Source organism: Maylandia zebra, linkage group LG9 (genome assembly GCF_041146795.1).
Source record: "Maylandia zebra isolate NMK-2024a linkage group LG9, Mzebra_GT3a, whole genome shotgun sequence".
NCBI lineage: Eukaryota > Metazoa > Chordata > Actinopteri > Cichliformes > Cichlidae > Maylandia > Maylandia zebra.
In genome coordinates, this window is record NC_135175.1 from 23,191,175 (window position 1) to 23,214,341 (window position 23,167).

The following is a 23,167-nucleotide window of genomic DNA, read 5'->3' on the forward strand; positions in this document are numbered from 1 at the left end:
TTTTTATCCACTTGCAGACTTTCAAAATGGTGCCCCAGCAGAGGAAAGCATTTGCTACATTTTCCAGTCCCCAACATGCAGCAAGTTTCCAAATGAGCTTCCACAGGTACTGAACACAGCTCCTTCCTTTTATCTTTGTAAACATGTCAGACATACTCCAGTAGACCTTTTTATATTTTCCAGTTTAGCTGCTGTACAGTGTCATAGGTATCTCCATCCACAGTGGCTCAAACATTGTTATCACAATTATCACACAGGCACATGATTGATTTGTCCCACATTGATGTGTCGCTGATTGACGGATGAGGAGCGTTATAAAGCCAGCGGGTCCTTTTGCAAGAAGTCGCTCTCTCCCAACGCCGGAGGGTCTCCTGCACAGCTCCAACCTGGTCTACAGATACTTCTCCATTTCTTTTGGGGGTCACTAACATTCAACGCCTCTGCACATCATTCATCAAGTCGTCTCCCATCGAGCTGGGACAGTGAACACAAAGACATTTAGCTGAGAGCATGCCTGTGTTTGACTTTTTCTACCAAGTGTCTGCAGTTGTGAAAATGGCACTGGAGAGATACTGGATACCTTCTGCTATTTCAATGTAGTTTGTGATTAATGTTTATTTTGCATCTGACATGGACACTATAAGTAGAGCTCATCATGGGATAATGGTTGCTCCCCTCTTTAGTGAAATCCTTCGTGACAAATGACACTTGAACGCTGTGATTCTAACGTGACCACTTAATAGAATTTTTTATGTTATTAGTGGTGTGGTGCTCATATAGGGGGACTTGTTGTGGTGGGATGCGGTCAGCCTGTTCATGTAGTGGGTCTCCCCTGTCTGTAGATGGCAGTATTTTATCACTATTGGTGTTTCAGTCTTTCTCTCGTAGCCCTGCATTCGGGTAGCTGTGAAGTCTGTTTTTTGGTCTATGGCACTACCTAGTGGGGTTCCTGCATATAGGCGGAGAGGTGTCCTGGTTGTGATGATTCAAGATGTCATAGCAGTGACCAAAACCCAGCTGGGATAGGCTGTGATTATTTTTTTGCTAAATTCCCTGTGGTTTAAAGAATTGTAAATGTGGGCACTGATGAGTTGATTTCTCCTGTTTTTTCAGTTTTATTGTTGCTTACTAAGTCCTTTCTATCTCTCTCTCTCGTTTAAGTTAGTTGGTTATTACTCAGCTTTTAACTGTTAACTAGAAAACATTGTGGATGAACCTTTCATGCCTTGTTTGACCTGCATTTTAGTTGGATGTCTGATTATGTAGTAGTTAGATTTAGGTTGTGCCGAGTGTGCTTTGGGGCTGTGAGTATGTAGACATGTTTTTTGAGTTTTCTTTCTTTCTTTCTTTTTAATGAGCTTGGCAGGGTATTTGACATTGTTGGTAGATGGAAAAGAACTGTTTCCAGTTCTCTGCAGGATAAACAGACATTTCTGTGAAGTTCCTCGAGGATACATTCCTTACTCTCCTCTGGAATTGGAATAAGTTTGGAAATATTTACCCAAATTTGAGTGACTATCAGCTTATTGATCAGTAAGCTGCACAGCAGACTGTTTTTCCTTCACGCAGAGCGGTCAGATTGGATAAAAGAGGAGGAAATATAAACAAAATTCACCTTAATAATTTGCCCTGGAGACTGTAGAGAGATACATTTTCTAAATACACTAATTTCTCTTTTGTCAGTTTTACACATTTTTTTCCAAGGCATCACTTACTAGCTCGTCACATTTTAAATTTTTTTTGTTATTCAGATTTTTTTCTCCTCATCACAAAACTGTTTGTGTATTGTAGTTGTAAAAATGTGTTAAAAGTTTAAATGCAGACGTTTTTTCACATCGAAGACTGAAATTGTTTTATATACATTATTCAAAGGGACGAGACAGAACAACGAGAGGGGGCAACCATTACCCGCGTAGTGATCATGTGCATAAGTCAGGCTTTCACTCGATATTTAACTCGTTAAATTTTTTTGAGTTCACTCACGTTGTATCAGGAAAAACAACTTTTATATGTAAAGGATATGCTGACGTGTCCAGATATGTCATTTTTACAAGTATTTTGTTTGTATTTTCAAACGAGGAATGACTGGACCACATTTGTGTTAAACAATACATTTGACAAAAAGTTTAAGGTGAAAAGAAAAAAACGAACAAATAACCAAAAACAAAAGTGTAAATAAAAATATGGCCAATATACCGTGAGCATGCAGGTATGTGAAGCCACTTGAACTTTAGCCCAAAGACGTGTGGTTGTGTGTGATGTCCATGTGTTATGTGCCTTTATGATAACGTAGTTTTCATCTTCTGTGCCACACTTTCTACTCGTTTGTACTTTTTAACGTATTCTGTAAGTTTGGGGGTTTTAACTATGCAACATATGACGTAAATGCGTTTGGAAACTTGCGTATTTTCTTGGGATGAACCACTTTTTAAAGTAATTTTTGATTTTGTAGGTTTATAGACGCAAAAAAAACAAAACAAAAAATGAGCAGTATTATGGCAAGAGATACTACCTCAAAGTTGAAGGGGAATATCACTGAATTTATTTCCTTAAATGAGAAATTTTGGCCTGAAAATTTAGCATTGAGGTCATCTGAATGTGCAGCTCCATAAAATGAGAAGCATTGCTACTCGGCTGGTAGGGAAAAGGTACGAGTTTTATGCCAAAAAAAAAAGGTCACCACTTTTATTTTATTCTTTTAATCTGTCTGAAAGTCTGTTCCCAGCTGTGCCTCTAGGTGGCGCTACAGATTAACCTCCCTGATTTTGTGGTTTGAGAAATGTGTACTAATTGGCTTCTCTGTCCTGTCTGCATGTGTTGAATCACATCACAAATTTAGTGGTATTTCCCTTATGTTACTTGAAGTTACTAATAATCCATAAAGGTTTAAAATAAGCCACCAGTACATTCTCAGCAAGTACCCAAAGTATTCGATCCCACAAATTTCCTCTTCTTCATATAAACAGTGAAGTTGTGGCGTTTTTTTAAAAATTATTTATTGTTTTATTTATTTTTTTGTATGTTGCAGAAATCTGGTTTATTTATGTTTTATTCTTTTTTTGTTTGACATTTTTTAGCTTTTTCTGTGTATTGACGGTTATGTATTTATTGTCTTTCATGTTGTGGGTTACTCGCTCGAGTTTTAGTGCTACGCTAAATCCTGTGGATTTGAAAGAGTAACGGCAATGCCAGGTCGTAGTGATATTGTTATAAGACGTCAGGTCTTTTAATACCAGAACAGATTCATATTGAATCTTATCTGTACCTTAATGTGAAGAATTTCATACAGACGTGTACTGTGAATTTTTAAAAGTGATTAATTTTAATTGGGGGGAAAAAAGGCTTATTTAAGTTACAGCATGTTTTTCCAAACATGCCACCTCATATGGTTGTAGTAGGTATTTAACATAGAAGGGCTTTCCTGTCAGTTGTGAATGCAGCTTTCTTATGCTTGCATAAGAAACCTCCATAAAGGCTGCTGATGATTATAGTGAGAATATTTCGCATATTTGGGTCAAAGGTTGAGTTTTGCACAGCACTAACTTGTAACTTTTTTTTAACAGGTACATTTAAGGTGCAGAGTCGCTGAATTACTCACTGAATTCTGTCTTTTTCTTCAGATCAAATCCTCTACCATGGAGCAGAGTGACAAATCCATTTTTTAAAAGCACATTTAAGAGGCCATACCAAAGGTTTAACATGTTTTAGTCAATCAACAAAGTGCATTTGCGAGTGACCTGAAATTAAGCAGGCTGTTTATATTAATCTGCTAAAAGTATCCCCTGTTTATATTGCTAATGTAATCATCTGAGGCCTTTTCCCAGAAACCTATCAGGTCATTTAACATCATATAACCTCACCCAGTTTCTCAAAGCCTTTGTTGTTCTGCTAGAAAAATAATCAACCTGTTTTCTGAGCAGGGAATTCTTCAAGGATCTTTTTTATTTTTTACAGTTAATTTCAGTTCAGTTTTATTTGTAGACTTCCAATTCACTACAACAGTTTGCTTAAGGCGCTTTATATTCTAAGGTAAAGACCCTACAGCGATGCAGAGAAAAGCCCAACAATCAGACGACCCCCTATGAGCGAGCACTTGGTGACAGTGGAGGGCAAAAACTGCCTTTTAACAGGAAAACTAAAAAAGTGTTAAATGACCTGTGACTGATTCAGTCATTAACTAAGAGGTTGAGTAAAAGCATGAAACACCTCTGGTGTGGTCCCACACTTGCTCTTGTGGTGCTCTTTGTTTGATCACACTTGGTGGCACGATGGTGCAGTTGAGATTTGATTCACCTGACGTGACCGCTAGCCATCTCAGGTGCGAGTACAACAGAGAGACATCTGTAACTAACGCATACTTTTACTTTATTTTAACAGCGTGCCAGTAAGAGGAGCCATTGACCAGCTTAAACCATGATACTGCCTTAACTCATTCGCTTAACACTTCACGTTCTTTCACAGCCTCGCCATCTCCGGCCCCGAGATGAAGATTTCATTTCCCTCACTCGACAGTTGTTGGTGCGTTCAGGTTATCGGGCCTGTCGCCTTTTTCCTAACCGCTTTTCCTGCTGTCACTGTTCTTTCAACTTGACCATATCTTGTCTTTTCCTTCCCGCTGCTGTTCTTCAATGAACTTAAAACTTCTGTATCAAGCAGGGTGGCCTGCCCGGATTACCATTGTTTGTTAGCCCAGTGGATGGAGGTTTCCATCTGTGTGACGACAGCCGGGTTCACTGAGCAGACACATAAACCTCTAAAGCAAGCTGCTTCATGGCTTTCACTGCACCAAAGGTCATTCCAGCTTCTTGACACTCACTGTTTGGTTGGAGTTTTAACACAAAGACACTGCACTGGTTTCGTCATCTCGAACTGTATGGTGCACCAAATGACTGTAAACCCAGCCCGTTGGGTTCTGACCAAAACAAAAAGCAAACTTTGAAGACATCTCTGTGTTTTTCACACTTGTGTCATAAGAAGGAATCATGTTGTGTTTGAATTATTCTGAAATGATTGTGCAATTTGTTCTGATGCTGTAAAAACTGGATTTTTCTACTATGACATGAAGACTTTTAAAGATACTTCATTTTTTAAGTACATTTAAGTTTCTATTCTTTATACCTCAAACTCATGAAAAATAAAAGTTTTTGATGCACTTTAATATTTCTGTGTTTTTATTGTTTTGGCTTTTTTTTTGCTCAAAACTTCAATCAAAATGATTAAAGGTTTCTGTAGCTAGAAGTGAATCGAAGCTAATCAAGACAAAATAAATTTTAATGTTTTCAATATTATATATCTTTTCTTTATTCTTCTGAACTTTGAAGATTGGAGAGTCATTCAACTTCATAATAAATGTTATTTATAGGCACCATTGTTTTGTTTTTTGTTTTTTGTTTAATTATTACATTATTTTTATTAATTTGACTCATTGTTCGTCATATGTCAAACAAATGCAAGTTGGGAAGTTTATGTACTAAAAGTAGCTGATGTAATCATCTGAAGCTTTCCTCAACCTTACCTGGTGACGTAAAACATTGAAATGTTTGCTGCAAAAAGTTTCTATATAAGCAATTACATGTTTTATTTCCAGTTCAGCTTCTTTTTTTTTGTAATTTTTACTTTAACAGAACAAATTTTCTTAATTAGAGCTAAAATACAAAGATACTTAAAAAGCTATTTTCCTTAGTTCATTCATGTTTCACAGCATAGAATTCCATCTTTGACCTTTCTGGACATCTTTTTTCTTGTCCAGTGCCTAACATTTCATCATTCCTAACCTCCACCCAGTTCAGTTCTGAGCTTTTTGCCACTGCAGGACTTCCCCTGGCCTAAAGGTTGAAGTCCTGTATCTCAAATTTGGTAACCAGTGTCACGAGCTAGTGTAATCCTTGTCCTAGATAAATGAGACCGTTGAGTTAGGACCGGCATATTTTGGCCTTCAGGGAGAAAAAAATAAAGCAACCAAAATCACTGTAGTTATTTCTACAGACTTTTTCTCTCATGGGTTTATACTTTAATTGGGAATTCTAAACTGGACGAGAGTGTGTTCGGCTCACTGTGTGTGTTAGCTCTGTGATAGTGGCGACCTGTCCAGTGTGTACGCTGCCTTTTGCCTTACGACAGCTGACCGACCCCGAAGTGGAAAAGTGGACGAAGATGAATTTAACAAATTTGGAACAAATTGGAAATTTGTTGGCCTCAGATTTTTGCCTGGTTAAAAACAGGGCAACACTCATGAAATATGGAAGGCTCTCATTTTAAAAAGCATTTAGAAACAATTTATTTCATTTGATAATTTAAATATCAAAGATGTTTTAATGCAGATCAACAGGAAAACCATCTGGTCCCGCCCTTTGACTCTAGATTCCCTCTTCCCTCGTCGGACATACAGTTAACCTATCTAACAGTCCGTGCAGCATTTGTGAGTCTGCTTTGACCTCTGATTGTTCCGGTTTGTTTCAAAGATTTCTAACCTCTCTTGTCTGACAACTTGACTGATTTTCTTTTCAGTTATAGTCTAAGACAGTTCCAGTCACTCTGAGAGCCACTAACTTGTCATACTTTGACTTTACAACCACAAGTTTAAACACGTAGAAATCAGGGGTGTCAAACATAAGGCCCAGTGTCCAAAATCAGCCAGGACGACCAATCCGGCCGACCGGATGGTTTTTAGAAAAGATGAAGTAGGGAGTAGAGTTTGGACTTTTAACTTTATTTTAACTGAATTTTTTGATCATGTAGAAAAACTGGGACATACTACACTAATTTAAAAAAAAAATTAAGCTATCTCTGCATTTTGAGATGTGTAGGAAAACTTTACACTGACAAAAAGGGGGTTTCACCTGTCCGGCCCACTTAAGATCAAAGTGGGTTGCATGTGGCCCACAACGTAAAATGAGGTTGATAATCTTGGTTTAAAGGCTTCTCACGTAATGCATGTAATATCTGTGTTTTATTACATTTGAAGAAGTCACAGAGCTATTTATGCTTTAAGAGCCATCTAGGGGACAGAGTGCAGACTGGAGTAGCAGAAGAATCTATTAGCCGACCTTTTGATTGGTGGACGACCCGCTCTACCTCCTGAGCCACAGCCTTCTCTTCCAGAGAATATTCTGCTTTTCCAGTCATTGCTGTTGTTCCAACTTGCTGTACGTGCATTCGAACATATCTCATCTGTTCTCTGAACTTAAGACTTCTGTACCAAGCAGGAGCAGGGGGGCCTGCCTGGATTACCACTGTTTGCTAGTCCAGTGGATGGAGGTTTCCATCTGACGACAGCCGGGTTCACTGAGGAGACGCATAACTCTAAAGCAAGTTGCTTCACGGCTTTCACTTCACCAGAAGCTCCTTCCAGCTTCATCGCTGTTATATATTTTATTTATTTATTTTTTAACCTGGTGCCATCATCTCGGATGGTTTGACGCTACAAATAATGACGCTACAAATAATGATTGATTGGTGTGTTTTCATCCCGATCACACGAGTCAGAAGAAGGGATCGTGTTGTCTGCTGGATTATTAAAAAAACCACAACAACAACTGCATTTGGTCTGTTCTTTATGTCTTATATTTTGAAAATGATTCAAGATATTCAGTATTTTATGTAAATTGAAAATGTCACATTTGATACCAGAAACAGGTGTGAAATAAACTTCTTGGTGACCTTTCTGTCATTTAGCCTTGTGTAACTTTGAGTAGAAATAGATGAAGCAGAATGAGTCCCAGCTAAAGAACTATTTTGTACTCTTACTTGTCTTAAAGTTAAGTAGTGCTCATTTGTAAACCCTTGTTACTGGTAGGGTATGCTTTCTATAAGTATGAGGGACGAATGCTTAGCACTGTTACCTTGCAGCAAAGTTCAGGGTTTTAATACAGGCAGCATCACTCTGGGTGGATTTTGTGTTCCTCGAACAATCAGAAACTTGATGCTGCTCAGCTCGGCCAAATATCAGAGTACAGAGTGTAGAAAAAGGGGCCAAAAGGTGTAACTATGTAGCTGTGATTCTGAAGTGGAAAACTTGTTGTGGTGTGTTCACCTTAAACCATAAACCAGTATCAGTTTATTCAAATTAAATAGTTTAGTTGGAAAACCACAATTGCCATTTTTAACCAAAGTAATGGGTGCATACTCTCCCATCTCTGCAGGCCTGTATCCATCCATCTATCCATGCTGGCCTGTCACAAAAAGTTCTGCTTTCTTCTTTGCTCTATTAATACTACGTTAGTAGGAATAAAGGGACATCTCTCAATTAAGGCCTTGTGGATTTCTGCTTCCCTCTAACTTGCCACTTCCACATTGAGCACTCTGCAGGCTGCTGCCGCGAAGCAAAAGCTGCCTGCAGAGAGGACGAGCTCTGTCGTTTGCAGAACTCTCTTAGAAACGGGGGAGTTTTGTTTTTGCAGAATGCCAGACTGTTCATGTTTGCAAATGTCAACATTTGTAAAAGCCGTCGTTGAGCTCCAGCAGACTGAGGGCCCCCAGAGGGATTAGAGGAGGCTCTGTTTACCTGCTCTGAGGAATGCTGCCCTGCACCGACGCTTTTGTATCTGACAGGGACCCAAGGTCACAGTGCCGGGAGAGATGGGCCGCTTTGTCCCTCCCTGAAGTTTCCACCTCACAATATCAACAGCACAACACAATGCGGGAGACGAAAATGGAATTCCTGCTCATGTTGCAACAGTGTTCAGAAACCCAGGTTCAGAGGCCCCTTTTACCTTTGATGGGTCTGAGTGATTCACCAACATTTATCTTTTTTTGTGTGCATGGGCTTTTCTTCTTTTTTTTAAATTTGAATTTATAGTCTCACATTTTCAGAACTGCTTTTGTTCTTCTGCTTGACTGTATGATTTTGCTTCCAGCTTTACAAACACTTTGACTAGAGTTGGTTATATAAAAATCCCTTTTCCAGAACTTCATTCAGGTTTTACGTTAAGTATTTACACCCAGCTGCAGAATATTACGTCCAATTGTCTAATTTAACCACAAGGTGTCGCCCTATCACTGAAGATGATATCTCCAAAGAAGCTAATGCTGTAATCGATTTGAGAAGATGTGCCGCCCGATGCCAAAGCGCTCCACTAGAGGACAAAAACGCATCTCTGAGAGCTCACTATTAAGTGCTGCATGCGCACTATAAGTCTATGAAAATACTGCAGGATTATAGTGATTTGTTAAGACTAACAAAGCTGTAATGTGGACTAGTGGGACTGCAGCGTTTCTTTATAATGAGCCCCGACTGTCAGTTACTGTCGGATGGAGCGATCTGACCTGAACCAGCAGACGCCGAGAGGCAGACCTGTGGCCAACAAAGACGCTTCTGTTTAATTTGTCTGCGCGTTGGAAGTTATTTGCGGAGGGCAGACCTCGTTAAATTTGACATAGGCTTTCAACATTTCGCAAGCATGCAAAAGGTAGATCAAAGCGCAATATTCTCCCCGGTTTTTTGTGCGTAAGACATCCAATAGGCTGTGGGGATTCTTTTGGCGAGGGGCGGGCGTGAACCAAGCCAATTGATATATCTCTTGACTGAGTCCAGATTATAATTTGGTTGTAAATGTCCAAATAATATGGCCAAAAAGCCCCCGTCCTTCCCACTACTGTGTGGTTCCTCTGGCACTGTTTTTTGAAAAAGACATATAACAACTCCAAGTTTGAAAATGTTCTTTATCTCATTTTATAATAAACATATAAATAATAAATTCTAGACATTTTTTGACACATCGCCCTGTTATGAAAGTTAACTGGTAGGTCTGCCTATATATAGTCTATTCAAACTGTGCATCAGCCTGCAGTTCATTTCTATAAAACTATTTCCCTATTACAAAATATGAAAAGAAAAATAAGATTTTAGTACATTTACAGGAGTTACTTATTAATTTATTTAACGAAACGGTTTCAGTACTACTTTAACTGTTACTGAATTGTCAGAATCTGCATTTGATATTATTTTTTCTCAAAAGAAAACAGAAAAGAAACACATACACATAAAAAAGCAGAGAATGCAGACATGGGGCAGAATATCTGTCCCTCTCCAACAACTGAAACGAACAGTTTACAAAATAATAAAATTCTTAATAAACCAAGCGGTACAAGATTTTCCAACACTTTCCCAGCTACTGTATTTAAATTAAAATATATTTTCATATCTTACACTATTTCAAATAACGAAATGTGATTCGGTAGCGATCTGTCAAAATCTAATTTACAATTCTGTGTATAAAAATATAATTTATGGAACCCCGCGAGGGTTTTTTTTTCCTCTCTCCCCAAAATATAACAGTCAGCTGATTGTTATACAGCTGATTATTATACTTTGACAGGCTGTAAGTTTCATATATATGTATATATGTATGTATGTATATATACACACACACACACACACACACACACACACACACACACACACACACACACATATATATATATATATATATATATATATATATATATATATATATATATATATATATATATATATATATACACATACATACATATATACATATATATGAAACTTACAGCCTGTCAAAGTCAGCTCCGTTTTACATGATCTTCTTTCTGTTTCCGATTTTTTTTTTCCCATTTTTCAATTTTTTTCTTCATTTTTCTTTTTTTTTGCATTTGATATTTACAAAAATAGATTATGCACAATTTGCTGCTCACACAGTTTCAGAATCCATTTATGTGACAGCAGCAGAGTTCACATGAGAATAAATTATTCAAAGAGAAACTTTTTAAGGCTCCATTCATTCTTTGAAAGGGGGACACATCATGGAAAAGTCACTGAAATAAATATCCCAACTCCGCTGGGGCCCTTGTCATGTCACGTCTGTCTGTCAGTTCGCTTTTTTTCTTTCTCTCTTTCTCTTTTTTAATTATTATTATTATTATTATTTTTAATCTACTGTATAGTTCGTGTGTCCTACATTTAAAGTCTCGTTCTGCTCCTGTCGCAGCTGTTTCAACTTGGGTATACCGACATTCCAAGTGGATGGATCGAGTGGCTGTCCAAGAGCCATGTCCCTAATTGATAAAGGATTTTGGAGTACCAGTGCACTCCTTCGTTTTGTACACTGCTTGGAGGCTGGGAGCTAAATAGGAACGAGGACACCCAGTGGGCGAGCCTGACGGGTGCCAGGGCCCAGTGTGCCAAGTCGTGGTCTTCGATCACTGCGTAACAGGACGCAAGGACCTGGTCCACCACGATGGTCCCCTGTGAGGTCACGGGCGCAAAGGAACCCTCGTGACTTTGCGTGTAAATCCGTTTGACGGTCACAGACTCGAGTCGACTTCGCTCTGCGTCAAAGACGAACACTTTCTGTCCAGGCTGGACTTGACTGGCGAAAATCGCAGACATCCGCTTCTCCGCCTCGCTGGAGCTGTTGCGGCTGACGAAGACGAGATGCGCGGCGGTGAGGGTTATTTTCTGGCCTGAGTCGGTTTCGATCACATAGAAGATCCTCCTCAGCATCGAATCTCGGTCTATAAACATGACGAAGTCGGTGTAAATTACATTTCCGTCGTCATCTGCTGTCATGACCCTGTCGCCGCTTTTGAGATCTTTGACTGCTTTCTTGGTGCCATCCTGAAGAGTGACCGTGGAGGATCCGGGGAAGCAGCCGCCTGACTTTGCTGCCACTGAATTTTCTGTTAGAAGAAACAAGAAAAACATTAAGTCGTTTTTCTCACTGCGAGACTTTTATTAATAATTTTTAACGCGTGCAAACAAACATCACATGCGCTTTGAACATTTCCAGCCCAGAACTCATTCAAAGGCCCATTCATAATAATTCAAATTGACTGAAAAATCCACCTTTATCTGTATTTTTTCTGCCTCTACACAACACGGTGGGCCATATGCATTTTGCATAATGATGTCGGCTCCTTGATGCCAGATGCGTATTAGCTTAGCCCACGTTGTCTGAGACGGGAAAACTGAAAGCCCTGGCTCATCTATTCTTAATTAAAAACCCCAATGAAGAGCAGGCATTGTTATTCTAAATCAACTTGTGGATCGAGCTACTCTCCGTAAAGAACACTTACGCCTTTCCCAGCTACTCTTCCCATATTTACTCAGGTGCAGAAACCTCTATGTGACAATTCACACAAATAGGCGACTCACAACTACTATTTACCCAGTGGAGCCACTTTTCCAAGCCTCTCGAGTTGTAGATTTGAATTTAAATGAGGGCCCGGACTCTTAAATGCTTTCTGTTGTGCAACATCAATGTCCCCCCTCTCCCTGTCTACCACCTCTCCCTGCTTTGTTGTCAGTCTTGATGACAATAATTTTGGCCTTGGTGGAACTCTTCACATACCAGTCTCTAGGATCACACTGTCCTGCACAGAGGGAGAAAAAAGGGTTTCCTACTCAGAATTTGGGGCTTTTAATCTTCTTTTAAGATTCCCGAGCATGAAATAAGGTGACAACTGAAAACCAGATTTACCCCAAACCAATTCAACATTGTTCAGCCAAATCCTTTTGGTAAAGTCGCATGACCTCCAATGACACGTCGGCCTAGCTCATACTGTGATCTCAAAACGTGTGTGCTGAATGATAAGTAAGGGATTTATCAATTTAAAAAAAAAAAAGAAGGAAAAAGCACCATGGTTCATCAGTCAAAGTGAGGAAATATTTTCTGGGCGTCATAGGTGTCCAGTAGTGACGACCTAGGTCGATTATGAGCCTCGATAAACCCCAAAAAACCAAACAAACAAACGGAAATGAAAATTTTTATGATTTTCTCACATATAATTAAAAACGATTACCAAATTCACCTTGCAGCACTTATTTTTATCAGAGAGCGAGAAAAATGTGCTATTTCTAGGTCACGCCGAGCACCCTCGTTAGACTATGGTAGCGGTTCCCACCAGGAGACAGTGTGGGGCGGTGTAAGATCAAGAAATAAGCTGCAACGAGAAACGCTTATAACGCCTTTAACCGGGAAATGCCTATACATCACTCAGAGAAATGACTATTTACAGTTTCATAAAAACTATCCAGTTAAAACAAATGAAAAGATCTGAAACATCTGACCTCTGCACTTAAATGACCCCTCAAACACTAGGATTCTGTGATTAATCACTGAAATCATTGAATTGATCAGTGGTCACACTTGTCTACAATAACCATCAGATCAGTAAGCCCATGATAAGTGTTATTGTGACTCTATTTTACTTTCCCATCACAATCAGCTGATACAATCTAGTCTTGGGTGAAACTTTTCCAGAAGATAAAACAGGACTGCTGCTTCCCTGAGCTGCACCTGTTGTTACAAACGATTGCAATCACGCCTGATGGGAAATGCGCGCCGTTGTCCTACAGCCAGTGGTGCGCATGGCAGATTATCAGCGCAGTTCTGTTTTTCTTTTTACTTTGGAGCCATACCTGCTTTCACGGAGCAGTGGATGTGGGCCTTAGATTCATAGTAGACCCAGTCAAATCCAGCTTCCACCGCCAGCCTGGACAGAGTGCCGTATTTGCTCTTGTCTCTGTCTGAAGTGGTGATGTCCACGGCTCTGCCCTCGTAGTGAAGAGAGTCTTCTAAATGGTGTCCGTCCTCGTCCCAGCCCTCGGTGACCCGCAGCTTCACTCCGGGCCACTGGTTCATCACGGAGATGGCTAGCGAGTTCAGTTTGTCTTTACATCTCTGTGGGAACAAGAAATGAATCCATGCATCACCGGAACTGCCCGAAACACCACCACAGTGCGCAAATACCAGCTTTTATGAAGTGAAAATCACTCAAATCACGCGTTGCACGGACACAGCTTAGCTGACGAGAGAAATAAGGGCTGATAAGCGGTCAGAGAAATAAAATATTAGATCACCTAATCAGCCTTCCGACAGATTTATTACATTTCAGCAATTACCCTTTGTGCCAGAAGAACTGTGTGCTTTATCATCATTTCCACCTCAGATTCCGGTTCATTTTCTGCGAAGAACATATAAAGCATCACACTGTAGCCCCCACACTCATGTGGTCATAGAAGTGGGGTCGTGCTGGTGTCACTTCACTCTCTCCTCCTCGTCCTGCATGACCTGCTGTTGCTATGCGCGCTTGTTTTTTCTTTCTTTCTTTCTGTCTGCTCTTGCTATTTCCGCACAAAGTTCCAACTTTGTTAAACCTGCACCTGTCTGCTCCCTCATCCCCGCACATTATACCCTTTGTCCCAACTACAAATCGCAGAGGAGCACAACTAATAAGCAGCTTTGCTAGGGAGGCTCCTTATCGATCTATATATATATGATTTTAGTCGAGAAAGAGAGGATTTGGAACACGATGAGATTTTAGTACATGAGGACTTTTGCCTTTATTGGGAGGACAGTGCAGACAGGAGGGTGAAGAGAAGCTCATCAGCAGACAGCAAGGTGGAGAAAAAGTGAAACTAAATGGCCTTCTCGTCCAAGGAATGAAGCATCCCACGTGGCAATGTGGCAACGTGGTCCAGCCAGGACCAACACACTGGCTGGACTTTTCATTACCGATCAGGAGACATTCCCCGATCTATTCTAGATCCAGTAGCAACAAAAAGAAGAGGTGAAATGTTTGTGGGCAAGAAACACATGTGCACACACAGCAAAAGTGCCCCCCATGTGTTGTGTAGAAGCTGATGCAAACAGGCTGTTTGTTTAACGAGGTTGAGTTACATAGGCTCATATGATTAACAACTTTTTTATATTTAGATATTTATTATATTTTCTCACAAAAACGAGCAGCGCTTTAGTTCATAAACACGCTCTGACGGAGGCAAATTCCACATATTGACCATATGTGTGGATTTTATTGCTTAGAACAGAGAAAAGTAAACATCTGTTAAACCAGATCCGCCAATGTTGCCCGAGTAACAAAAGCATGAACACCACACAAGGGTTAATATCAATTAAAGATTAAAACTGGACCAACTGAGGCCTCTCGCACAACTCCATCCCCCCACCCACCTGACTCCCCTGTTTCCTCCCAGCTGAGGTGAAACACTGGAGCTGAACTGCGTCTCTGATCCTGAGCTTGCATTTCTCAGTGTTAGCAGCAGCGTCAGAGGGCACATCTCGGGTAAGAAAGCTGCTGATGAAATATTGATAAGGCACTGCATTCGCTTCACTGGCCTATAACATATGGGTCTTTGGTCTTGGAGAGGTGCGAGCAGTGACCCTTTTCTATCCAGAAGTGTTGCATTAAAGACAACATTAATACAGTATGAATTCACGAGTCTGCATTAGGCGATGAATGAGGGAGTCGTTTGTCAGTTGCTTGTTTTCTTTAAATTAATAATTGATGTCCAGATGATATGAAGATGATCTTCAAGAGCAGCTGCCTCCTTAAAATATCTGGAGTTGGTTGAACCCTAAGCTCTCCGCGCTCTAAATGAAGATGCCTGGCCTTCTCCAAGACAACTATTCTGGACGCCGAACCAATATGTCAAATAAAACATCACAAAGAGTCTTTTCAGTCCAGCGGCGGAGGGAAACTTTCATTACTCTTCTCCTGCAAAGTCTTGGAAACGTGACATGCCTTCTTAAGTCGAGGTGTTTTGGCTGCTGACTAACAGACTTGTGAAATATCCCAGGATTGCACTGGGGGCAAAGAAGAGCCCACTGCCCTCCCACCCCCACGCCACGGTTGGGACAGTCTGAGGTCTTCAATCGGGGATTGTTCACACAAATCTACCCGCTCGCATAACAGAAAACAAAGTCATATATATCAGTCGCTGTTTTATGAGCATATCACACTTGTAGAATGTGTTGAATTAAAAAAAAAAAACCCTCCTTAAAAAACCCTTCTGCATACTGAGAGAGACTGTCGGAGTCAAGAGCCGTAAAGCTTAACCTATTTATTAATTCATTAGGTCGTGTGCCGCAAATCAAGCCAAATTCTGCTCAACCACCATGAAGCCCAGCAGGGCGCCTTGGACCGGCGCTTTGTGCTCGGGGTAAAGTTGTTCAACAGCCTGCCTCTTAATCTTTTCACAAATGATTTGGTTAGAGGAAACACTTATCAGCTACCTGTCAGTGCAAACAAGCCGCCAGCTCATCTCGTTTCCAACTCGTTTGCACTGCAGGCTCTTAACACTGTTACGCTTGGAGGGGGAGAAGAATAGATGAAAAGTCTGGCACTGGGTCTAATGTAAAAAAAAGTAACCCCTGACATGTGGCTCACAGTTTTACTTGTTTAAAGAGGGCAAATCAAAGTTGTTGTTGTTTAATTTTAAGTCATTTTATTGCCTTAAAAATCCCTTTGGAGTCTTATTTTGTCCCACTTTTCTGCGTAGAATGTCACTTAACACAAGTTGAATTCACGAGGGTCAGCGACAGGTGAGCATAAGTCTAAAAGCCGTGGAATAACGGGTGATGGTCCTAATCAAGTCAGGACCCGTCACTTCGTGTATCTATTCGTAAATGTCTCTAAAGCGTATTTGTTGGCAGCTCTCTGGGAGTGCGCTGTGTCAAACTAGTTAGGAGTGCTTGTTCAAGCGCTTCTTCAAGTGTATAATCTTGGCAAGACCTCACTAAACTGATTGACTGATTAATTCATTTATTGCACATATCTAACGGGGCTACTCTAGACACGTGCCTTGTTTCATTTATGAATACAACACCTATTTTCTAAACCGCGAGATAACGAAAGAAGTTCAAGGCATTCATGCGTAAAACTCCGTGCGTAAAAACCCTCTGGATTCATGCATAAAGCCTTGGCACGGCGTAAATCCTCATGTGATAATGCTTATGTTGCTTGCAGCTACACTTACTCTCCTTTGGGTGCACATGCTTCAATCTGGTGGCTTTACAGTGTCATATATAAAAAGGATAATCACACCTGTTTTAACTTACTGTGGCCTCCCGCTGACCAAAGGTTCTAAGTTCAAACTGTGTTTCAAGCCCCGGCGAGGGGCGCCTAAAAGTTCTTTCGTGTACATTTTCACACTTAGAGTCGGTCGCCGTGTTTTCTGTAAACAGTCAAGTGGGAAATGGATCACGAACAAACCCAAATAAATCCAACAAACAAAAAGAAACCCCCAACAGGCCACGCTGCACAAGCGTATGGTGCCACATGTAATCACAATTTATCAGCTCTTCCACCTCCCACCGTTGTTCGTTTTGATGCTGACCTGCAAAAGCAAATCCTTATAGGCATGCGGGTCTTTTTACTCAGAGTAAAAGCTTGGATTAAGACAGGTGCTTCTTTAGTTCAAAGATTCTCGAAATAATGGTTAAATTAAACTATGTTCCTGCTAGAGACCTGGAAACCCCCACGGAGAATCCGTTTAGGTCTCTAACCCCTCGCCTTGGTAATCACATCCTCACACTACTGTAATTTCACGATCCCTGCGTATGAGAACCTATAGGTGTATAGCAGAGGAGATGTGGGGAGGGCTGAGCGACGCACGCACTGTGAATATTTTATTGGAGCTCGCCCTCATGCGTGGTGCTAGGCACGGGTTCAGGGACACCGGCGCGCGCCTTGCTTCATCACCACCAGCAGCACCACCATCACCACCTTCATTTTATTATTACTGAGCCAATATCACCCAAGAGCTTTTTAATAATTCACCAGCATCTAAGTGCTAAAAGTCATGCCGAAGAGACGCGACATCCTGCAGCCTGGAGAGAAATCAAGGCATGTCTCCGATGTATGTGAGCCTCTTCTTAGCTGCACTGAACCGGGTATAAGGTTTTAAATTGACTGGCTGCAAGAGGATGAGATATTTAAAACAGACGCCATCCTTCGTGCAGGTGTATTGTAAAACACACCAGCACTCCTGTGCGCCTTGCTCGTGTAATTGGCCGAGTCCCACCCATTTACCAAGGCCTGGACACTCTCAAAGAAATGTCAGTTTTCATGCACAGATGCACGCCACGCGAAAGGCTAAATTACAGAAGGCTGTGCAAGGAAACGTCTGAATGAGCTACGCCATGCCTCAGTAAGCCCGACTGTTAAAGCGATGCGCATCCCCAGGGCTGGGGTAAAGAAAAGGCGCTTAAACAAGCTGCAACGTAAAGCCGAAATAGGCAGCAAACACAGAAAGTCTGCATGAAATCTAACATGGACGTGCCCCTGTAAGGCAACAAAACGAGCCTCCCATAGATACAAATATAGATATGAGGAGAGGGGCACATTAATATTTTAAATACACTGTCACAATCATGAAAGCCGAGTGTCCTGACTGTCCGCCTGCACATCACTTATCCAGCTGGATTTCTATATTCGCTTCAAGCCTGCAGCCTTTGGAAACTCCCATGCTGGTGTATAAAGCGCATCTGCCTTTGCAGTGAAGTTAAAAGGCTCAGTGTGAAGAGTTCAGCAGCGGGTAAAACAGACTTCACTTAAGGTGCGCAATCAGTCTGACAAGGGAGTTGTTGCAGTACGCAGTGATGGTGCGTTAGGAAATGGACAGTGGGGGCAAAAAAATAAAAATCACAATAAAATTAAAATAAAAGGTTATTCCGTCTCCTTACCTGAGTCATTAGCCTGTCAGCACCGGTGTTCTCCTCATCCTTGAATATGATGTCTGTGTTATAATTGGGAGTCAGTTCTTTAAATCGCTCGGAGTTTCTTGTGATCTTGCCTTCGTATTTACCGCTTGCCCCGAGGGTCTTCTCCGCGACGTTGGGGATGAACTGCTTGTACGCAAGAGGTGTCAGCTTCTTCGGATGTCTTCTCCTGCCGTAGCCCCTGCCCGGTCCGCATCCCATCCCAGAGGATACCAAGGACAAGCAGATGAGACCGACCAACGCGATTTTGGTCCAGAGCAGCATTTTTTTTTTTTTTTTTTTTTTTTTTTTTTGTCCTTTAAGATCTCAAACGGGTCACCGCTGCTATCTCTACAGTCTGCCTCTCCCGGCTCTCGCAGTGTCCTTGTCTCCTCTTCTACTTCGCCTTAGCTTGGTCTCTGTGTGGCAGGTGCGGAAATGAACGCCTCGGATAAATGGTAATAACGGGGCAAATCGAAGGAGGGTTTAAAAAAAAGTAGTGAGGGAATTAAAAGCCACGGGATCTCTAGTCGAGCTGCTGCCGCTTGTGTGTGTGCCTACCGCTTTTACTGCTTTGTATTATAGCACCGATCTATAGGGGAGGGACTTCATTGGCGTCGACTACCCCTCCTGATGTTATCCCACAAAAATCTTAAAAGATTTCTTCCACCTGAGGGTTAGCCTCTGTTTCGAGGAGGAGGGGCTGCTCCATGGGAAAACATCAATTATAAACTGTCTTTTTTTTCCACCCTCCCGTTTTCCAGTGTTTCACAGTAAGTGAAGCACAGACAGGGGAACTTGAACAGTGGTTCTCAAATCTGAAGCAGTGTAGTTTGGTGAATTGATTTGTGTGGGACAACTTTGAGCGCAGAATGCGTTTCCCAGGAGAATAAAACTGCTCATGGACGTGCAGTGCGCAAAGGCTGCATGAGTTGGCTGTGACACCCCATATCCACCAGAATAAACGCACGAATAGTATGGAATAGTTTGCTTACAGTGCAGTGAGATAAGAGATTTCATTAGATTAGATTAGATTGAAATTTGCCTCTAACTTCGCGTCCCTTTCAACAACAACAGCGTGCCAACGCGAATGTACGCACGAAATTTGCTCTAAGGTCACTTCTTAACTTATTGATGGTTCAAAGGCACAATAAATCTGACAAAACATGGTGCTGTAATGTACTTTTTGGACTAATATTATGGAGATTTCATCAGATCTAAAAAGCAAAAGTTGGAGTAACATCAGTGCCCTCTGCGCGCTCTTGTTTCCTACTTTAGTTTATGCGTAAAAATGCATTTTATTCTCCAAAATATCATTCCATGTGACTATTTTTCAACACATTCATCTTATTTTCACGCAGGTTTCTGGAACTCAGATTCAGAAAATGAAGCAGAGTCCTTAAAAATGAGGATGGGAGCGGGACAGACTTACAGCACAATAGTAGACGAGGCTTTAGAAAGCGTTAAAAAAAGTTTTAAAAAGCCACTTTTTATGGGGAAGAACCTATTTAGTGCGTAAAATATACTGATAGTGGGTAGCAACAATATTCTCTCCTACACAGTCAAAACCTACTTTACTCACAGATTCATAGTTTTGAAAAACTAACTTTCCGAAAGGAAAGAAATTATGACTTTTCTCGAGTATTAAAATAGATTTTATTTCAATCACCAACTCAACATTCTCATAGTCTCATTCCTATAATTAAAGGCCAATGAAGAAATATTTTACTGTTGTTGATTAAGGCTGTATTGTACCATGAGACACCACTGTATTCAAATTCAAGGTCCAGACAAAACAGACATCTAAAATAATTCAGGAAGGACAATTATTTGTGTGATAACAACGAGTAATTAGAGGAAGACGGGCTGTTCTGAGGCAACTTTGGCTCTCATCACACAGACACTGTGGCACAGGTGCTCTGAAGTGAGGACAGATATGCCAGTCTTTGGTGTGGCTTCTCTCTCATTAGACCTCGCTCTGGCTGACCTCCAGTCTGGTGTTGTTTAGTCAGTGCCAGGCTTGTGGCAAAGCAGCTTGGGCAGGTGAGACCAACTGCTGGTCACTGAGACCACGATCATCAGCTCTTAGCCAAAAGATGGTTGGCACACTGCTGTATAACCCAGAGTAAGATACTCCACTACCAGCTTTCAGTCTGCAAATCACTACCACCACTCAGTTTTTGCTGCATAGATTGAGATTCTTAAGATGTCTTCCTTAGTCACATTTCAGCGCCGACGTCTGCAGATGTATTCAAACACAAAGCTGACAGCACTTGTGGTGCCCTGAGGGACACCAGAGGCACTGTTTAGCCCCAGGTCAGGTGTCACAGCTCTGGGATAAAACCTGGCATGCCACACAAACGCCTCAAACCCACAGGGAGGTGAAGCAGAGGTAGAAAGAGTCCTCAGAGGTCTCAGTCCTCCTGAAAAAGAGTAATAATACTTATATTAATGCTCACACTAACACAATTATTAAAGCAACAACCTATAAACTAACAAAAGAAAAAAAAGATGTTGAATGAAAATGAATTGTGCTTTCTAAAAACCAAGGTTTGCTGTTGGGATTGAACTTGAGTTTCTACCGCAGAGGAAACCAAGCATCTCTCAGTCAGACCTGGGGCAAATAGTATTTGCAAACATTACACTTCATTGTTTGGTTTTGGCCTAATTCGGTGCCAGATGGGTGGAGTTTGCAACTAAAGGCAAAGTAAATCACTGCACACAGTTTAGACAATTAAAGTATCTGCATCTATTTGGCGTGTGAACTTTTATTTGAGCATTTGCCTTGATCAGACGTCTTAAAACAAACACCTTCTAAGATCCCAGATTTGTGCCATTATGTCACATTATGTTACTCTTTTATTTACAGTGGATTTGCATATGAGGGTGGTGCAGAAAAGCAAAGGCCAGCTCTCTGAAATAATTCTGGAGGGATTGAGGGCATTACACAATTATTAAGAAGCCTGTTGCATGTGATGGCTAATCCAGTATGAGGCGTGAAAAACGGCCGATGAGTCATCAGTTTCTGGTTCGTTGTGTGTCCCATCTAACACTTTACCGTCCAAAATGTGCAAACGCACTTATGGAACCCTCTACCTGGTCCATCGCATCGTCCTCATCTGCTGCGTTGCGCTGCCTTTCTTTAGAAGGCTCCCTCTTGTGTCTGACATTCAAAGGAATCAAAAAGATGTGCTTAGAATCAGACTAAATCCACACCCACATTTGATTTCATCTGCCACCGTCTCGATCAAGCACAAGCGAGATGCAACTAGAAGTGGTTGAGTGGAGTTTAACCAGTGTAAGTCCCCCCAATTACTGCTTTAAAGCCTCCTCCTGTCTGAATGTTTTGTAACATTGTTAGACGGATTAGGACTAGAGAATAATCACGCACAAACATATAAGCAGTGTCAGGCTTTCTGTCTTGTTTTCCGTTGCTGCAAATAGGGTTTCCTTTCTCCCAGGCCAACAGAAAGACAGCCCCACCGCAACTCTTTGTGGTTTCTCCTCGCAGGTGGAGTCCGCATTCAACCCTTTATCCTGTTTTGAACTTTTGGCAAACAGTTTATAGCACGGACACGTTGCCATCTATCCTATGAGCATGTGTACTCTTTTGTTAGAGCCACAAAGTTTGAATAATCTTCCTCTAAATGGTTTATCTAAGCCGCACGCATCAAGCATTAAGCAGAGGTAAAGAGTCAGAATTCGGCTGAACAGAATCAGGTGACTTGGAGCTAATCTGTCAAGTACAATGGAAATTTCACAATACAGTATCTAGAATCACAACCCTCAGCGTGCCCCGGAGTCTGTAAAGGCATTTTATTTGCACTCTCCTGCCGCTCCCAATACTTAAACATTAAACGCCAAGGCTAGACAGGCAGAACCTCTTTGAACTGCAGGGCAGGGTGAACTCAGTGGGAGGGGAAGGAGTTGAGTGAGTGGAGAACGGGGGGCTGGTGTTTGTGTGTTATTCCACCAGGTGAGTCAGCGCTGGCCACCGTGCGCTGCAACACCATCTCGGTCTTAAGCAACGGTGATAACAGAGGGAACGGCTCAGAGGGACTGACATGTGTCTGTTTACTTTAATGCATAACCGTACTGAGAGTTTCTGATGAGGCGTTGTGAAGAATTTACATCGAAACAAGCTGCTGTTTTTGTGGAATCTTAGCCGTGTCTTTAACGTCCTAAAGAAAAGTGATACACGGCCGATATTACTTCACTTCTTCTCCAAACCGGTTTCAATGTCATGACGGCACAGGCGGCCGATTTCTTCCATTCTACAGAAAATATCTGAGTTTACACTTTAAGGGGTACAAATGTTGTAAAAAGAATAAAAGAGGGGAAACCAAGCAGACTCATGGAAAGCTAGTTTCAGCTGCAGCAACCTCCGAAGGAGATTTGTGTCTCTGATTGGAATCGAACCGGCTAATGCAAATGTGCTAACCACTGCAGTTTATTTTCTTCACCTCTGAATATATTTACTAAAATATAATGACGACATTCATCTCTAGACTAATGTAAATGTTTTTTGTGTGATAAAACATCTAAACAGCTAATACATGAACAAAAGCCTCACAATGTTTACGATCTGAACATCTCTATTTTCCTGAAATCAGTTCTTCCTCACTTAAATGAGTTCATATACAAACATTCAAGTGGCTCAGTGTGTTTCCAGAAACTGACCTGCGTTCACTTCACCAGTGAGT

The 23,167-nt window shown here is 41.3% G+C and overlaps 2 protein-coding genes and 1 long non-coding RNA gene across 6 annotated transcripts in view; 1 reads left to right on the forward strand and 2 right to left on the reverse strand.

Moving 5' to 3' along the window:
* Window positions 1-5,153, forward strand: part of rbm33a (RNA binding motif protein 33a) — a 32,363-nt gene extending 27,210 nt beyond the window's left edge. For 3 of the 4 annotated variants that reach the window (XM_004546820.3, XM_004546817.3, XM_004546818.3), the window contains 2 exons: window positions 18-106; window positions 258-5,153. In XM_004546820.3, coding sequence (XP_004546877.2) covers window positions 18-106; window positions 258-306 — 138 coding nt within the window. In that variant the 3' untranslated portion in view covers window positions 307-5,153. The remainder of the gene's footprint in view (window positions 1-17; window positions 107-257) is intronic. The other variant, XM_004546819.3, reaches the window with a different exon arrangement.
* A 5,445-nt stretch (window positions 5,154-10,598) lies between these two features.
* Window positions 10,599-19,090, reverse strand: shha (sonic hedgehog signaling molecule a). The gene is made up of 3 exons (XM_004546821.4): window positions 18,450-19,090; window positions 13,385-13,646; window positions 10,599-11,643 (listed from the first exon to the last, which is right to left on the reverse strand). Exons 1-3 carry the CDS (start codon window positions 18,747-18,749, stop codon window positions 10,958-10,960), a joined length of 1,248 nt encoding a protein of 415 aa, XP_004546878.1. The 5' UTR covers window positions 18,750-19,090; the 3' UTR covers window positions 10,599-10,957.
* Window positions 19,091-19,585: 495 nt separating this feature from the next.
* The window catches only part of LOC143420514 (uncharacterized), a 28,180-nt gene continuing 24,598 nt past the window's right edge, over window positions 19,586-23,167 (reverse strand). The window contains exon 3 of the long non-coding RNA XR_013100345.1: window positions 19,586-20,887. This is a non-coding gene — a long non-coding RNA (uncharacterized LOC143420514). The remainder of the gene's footprint in view (window positions 20,888-23,167) is intronic.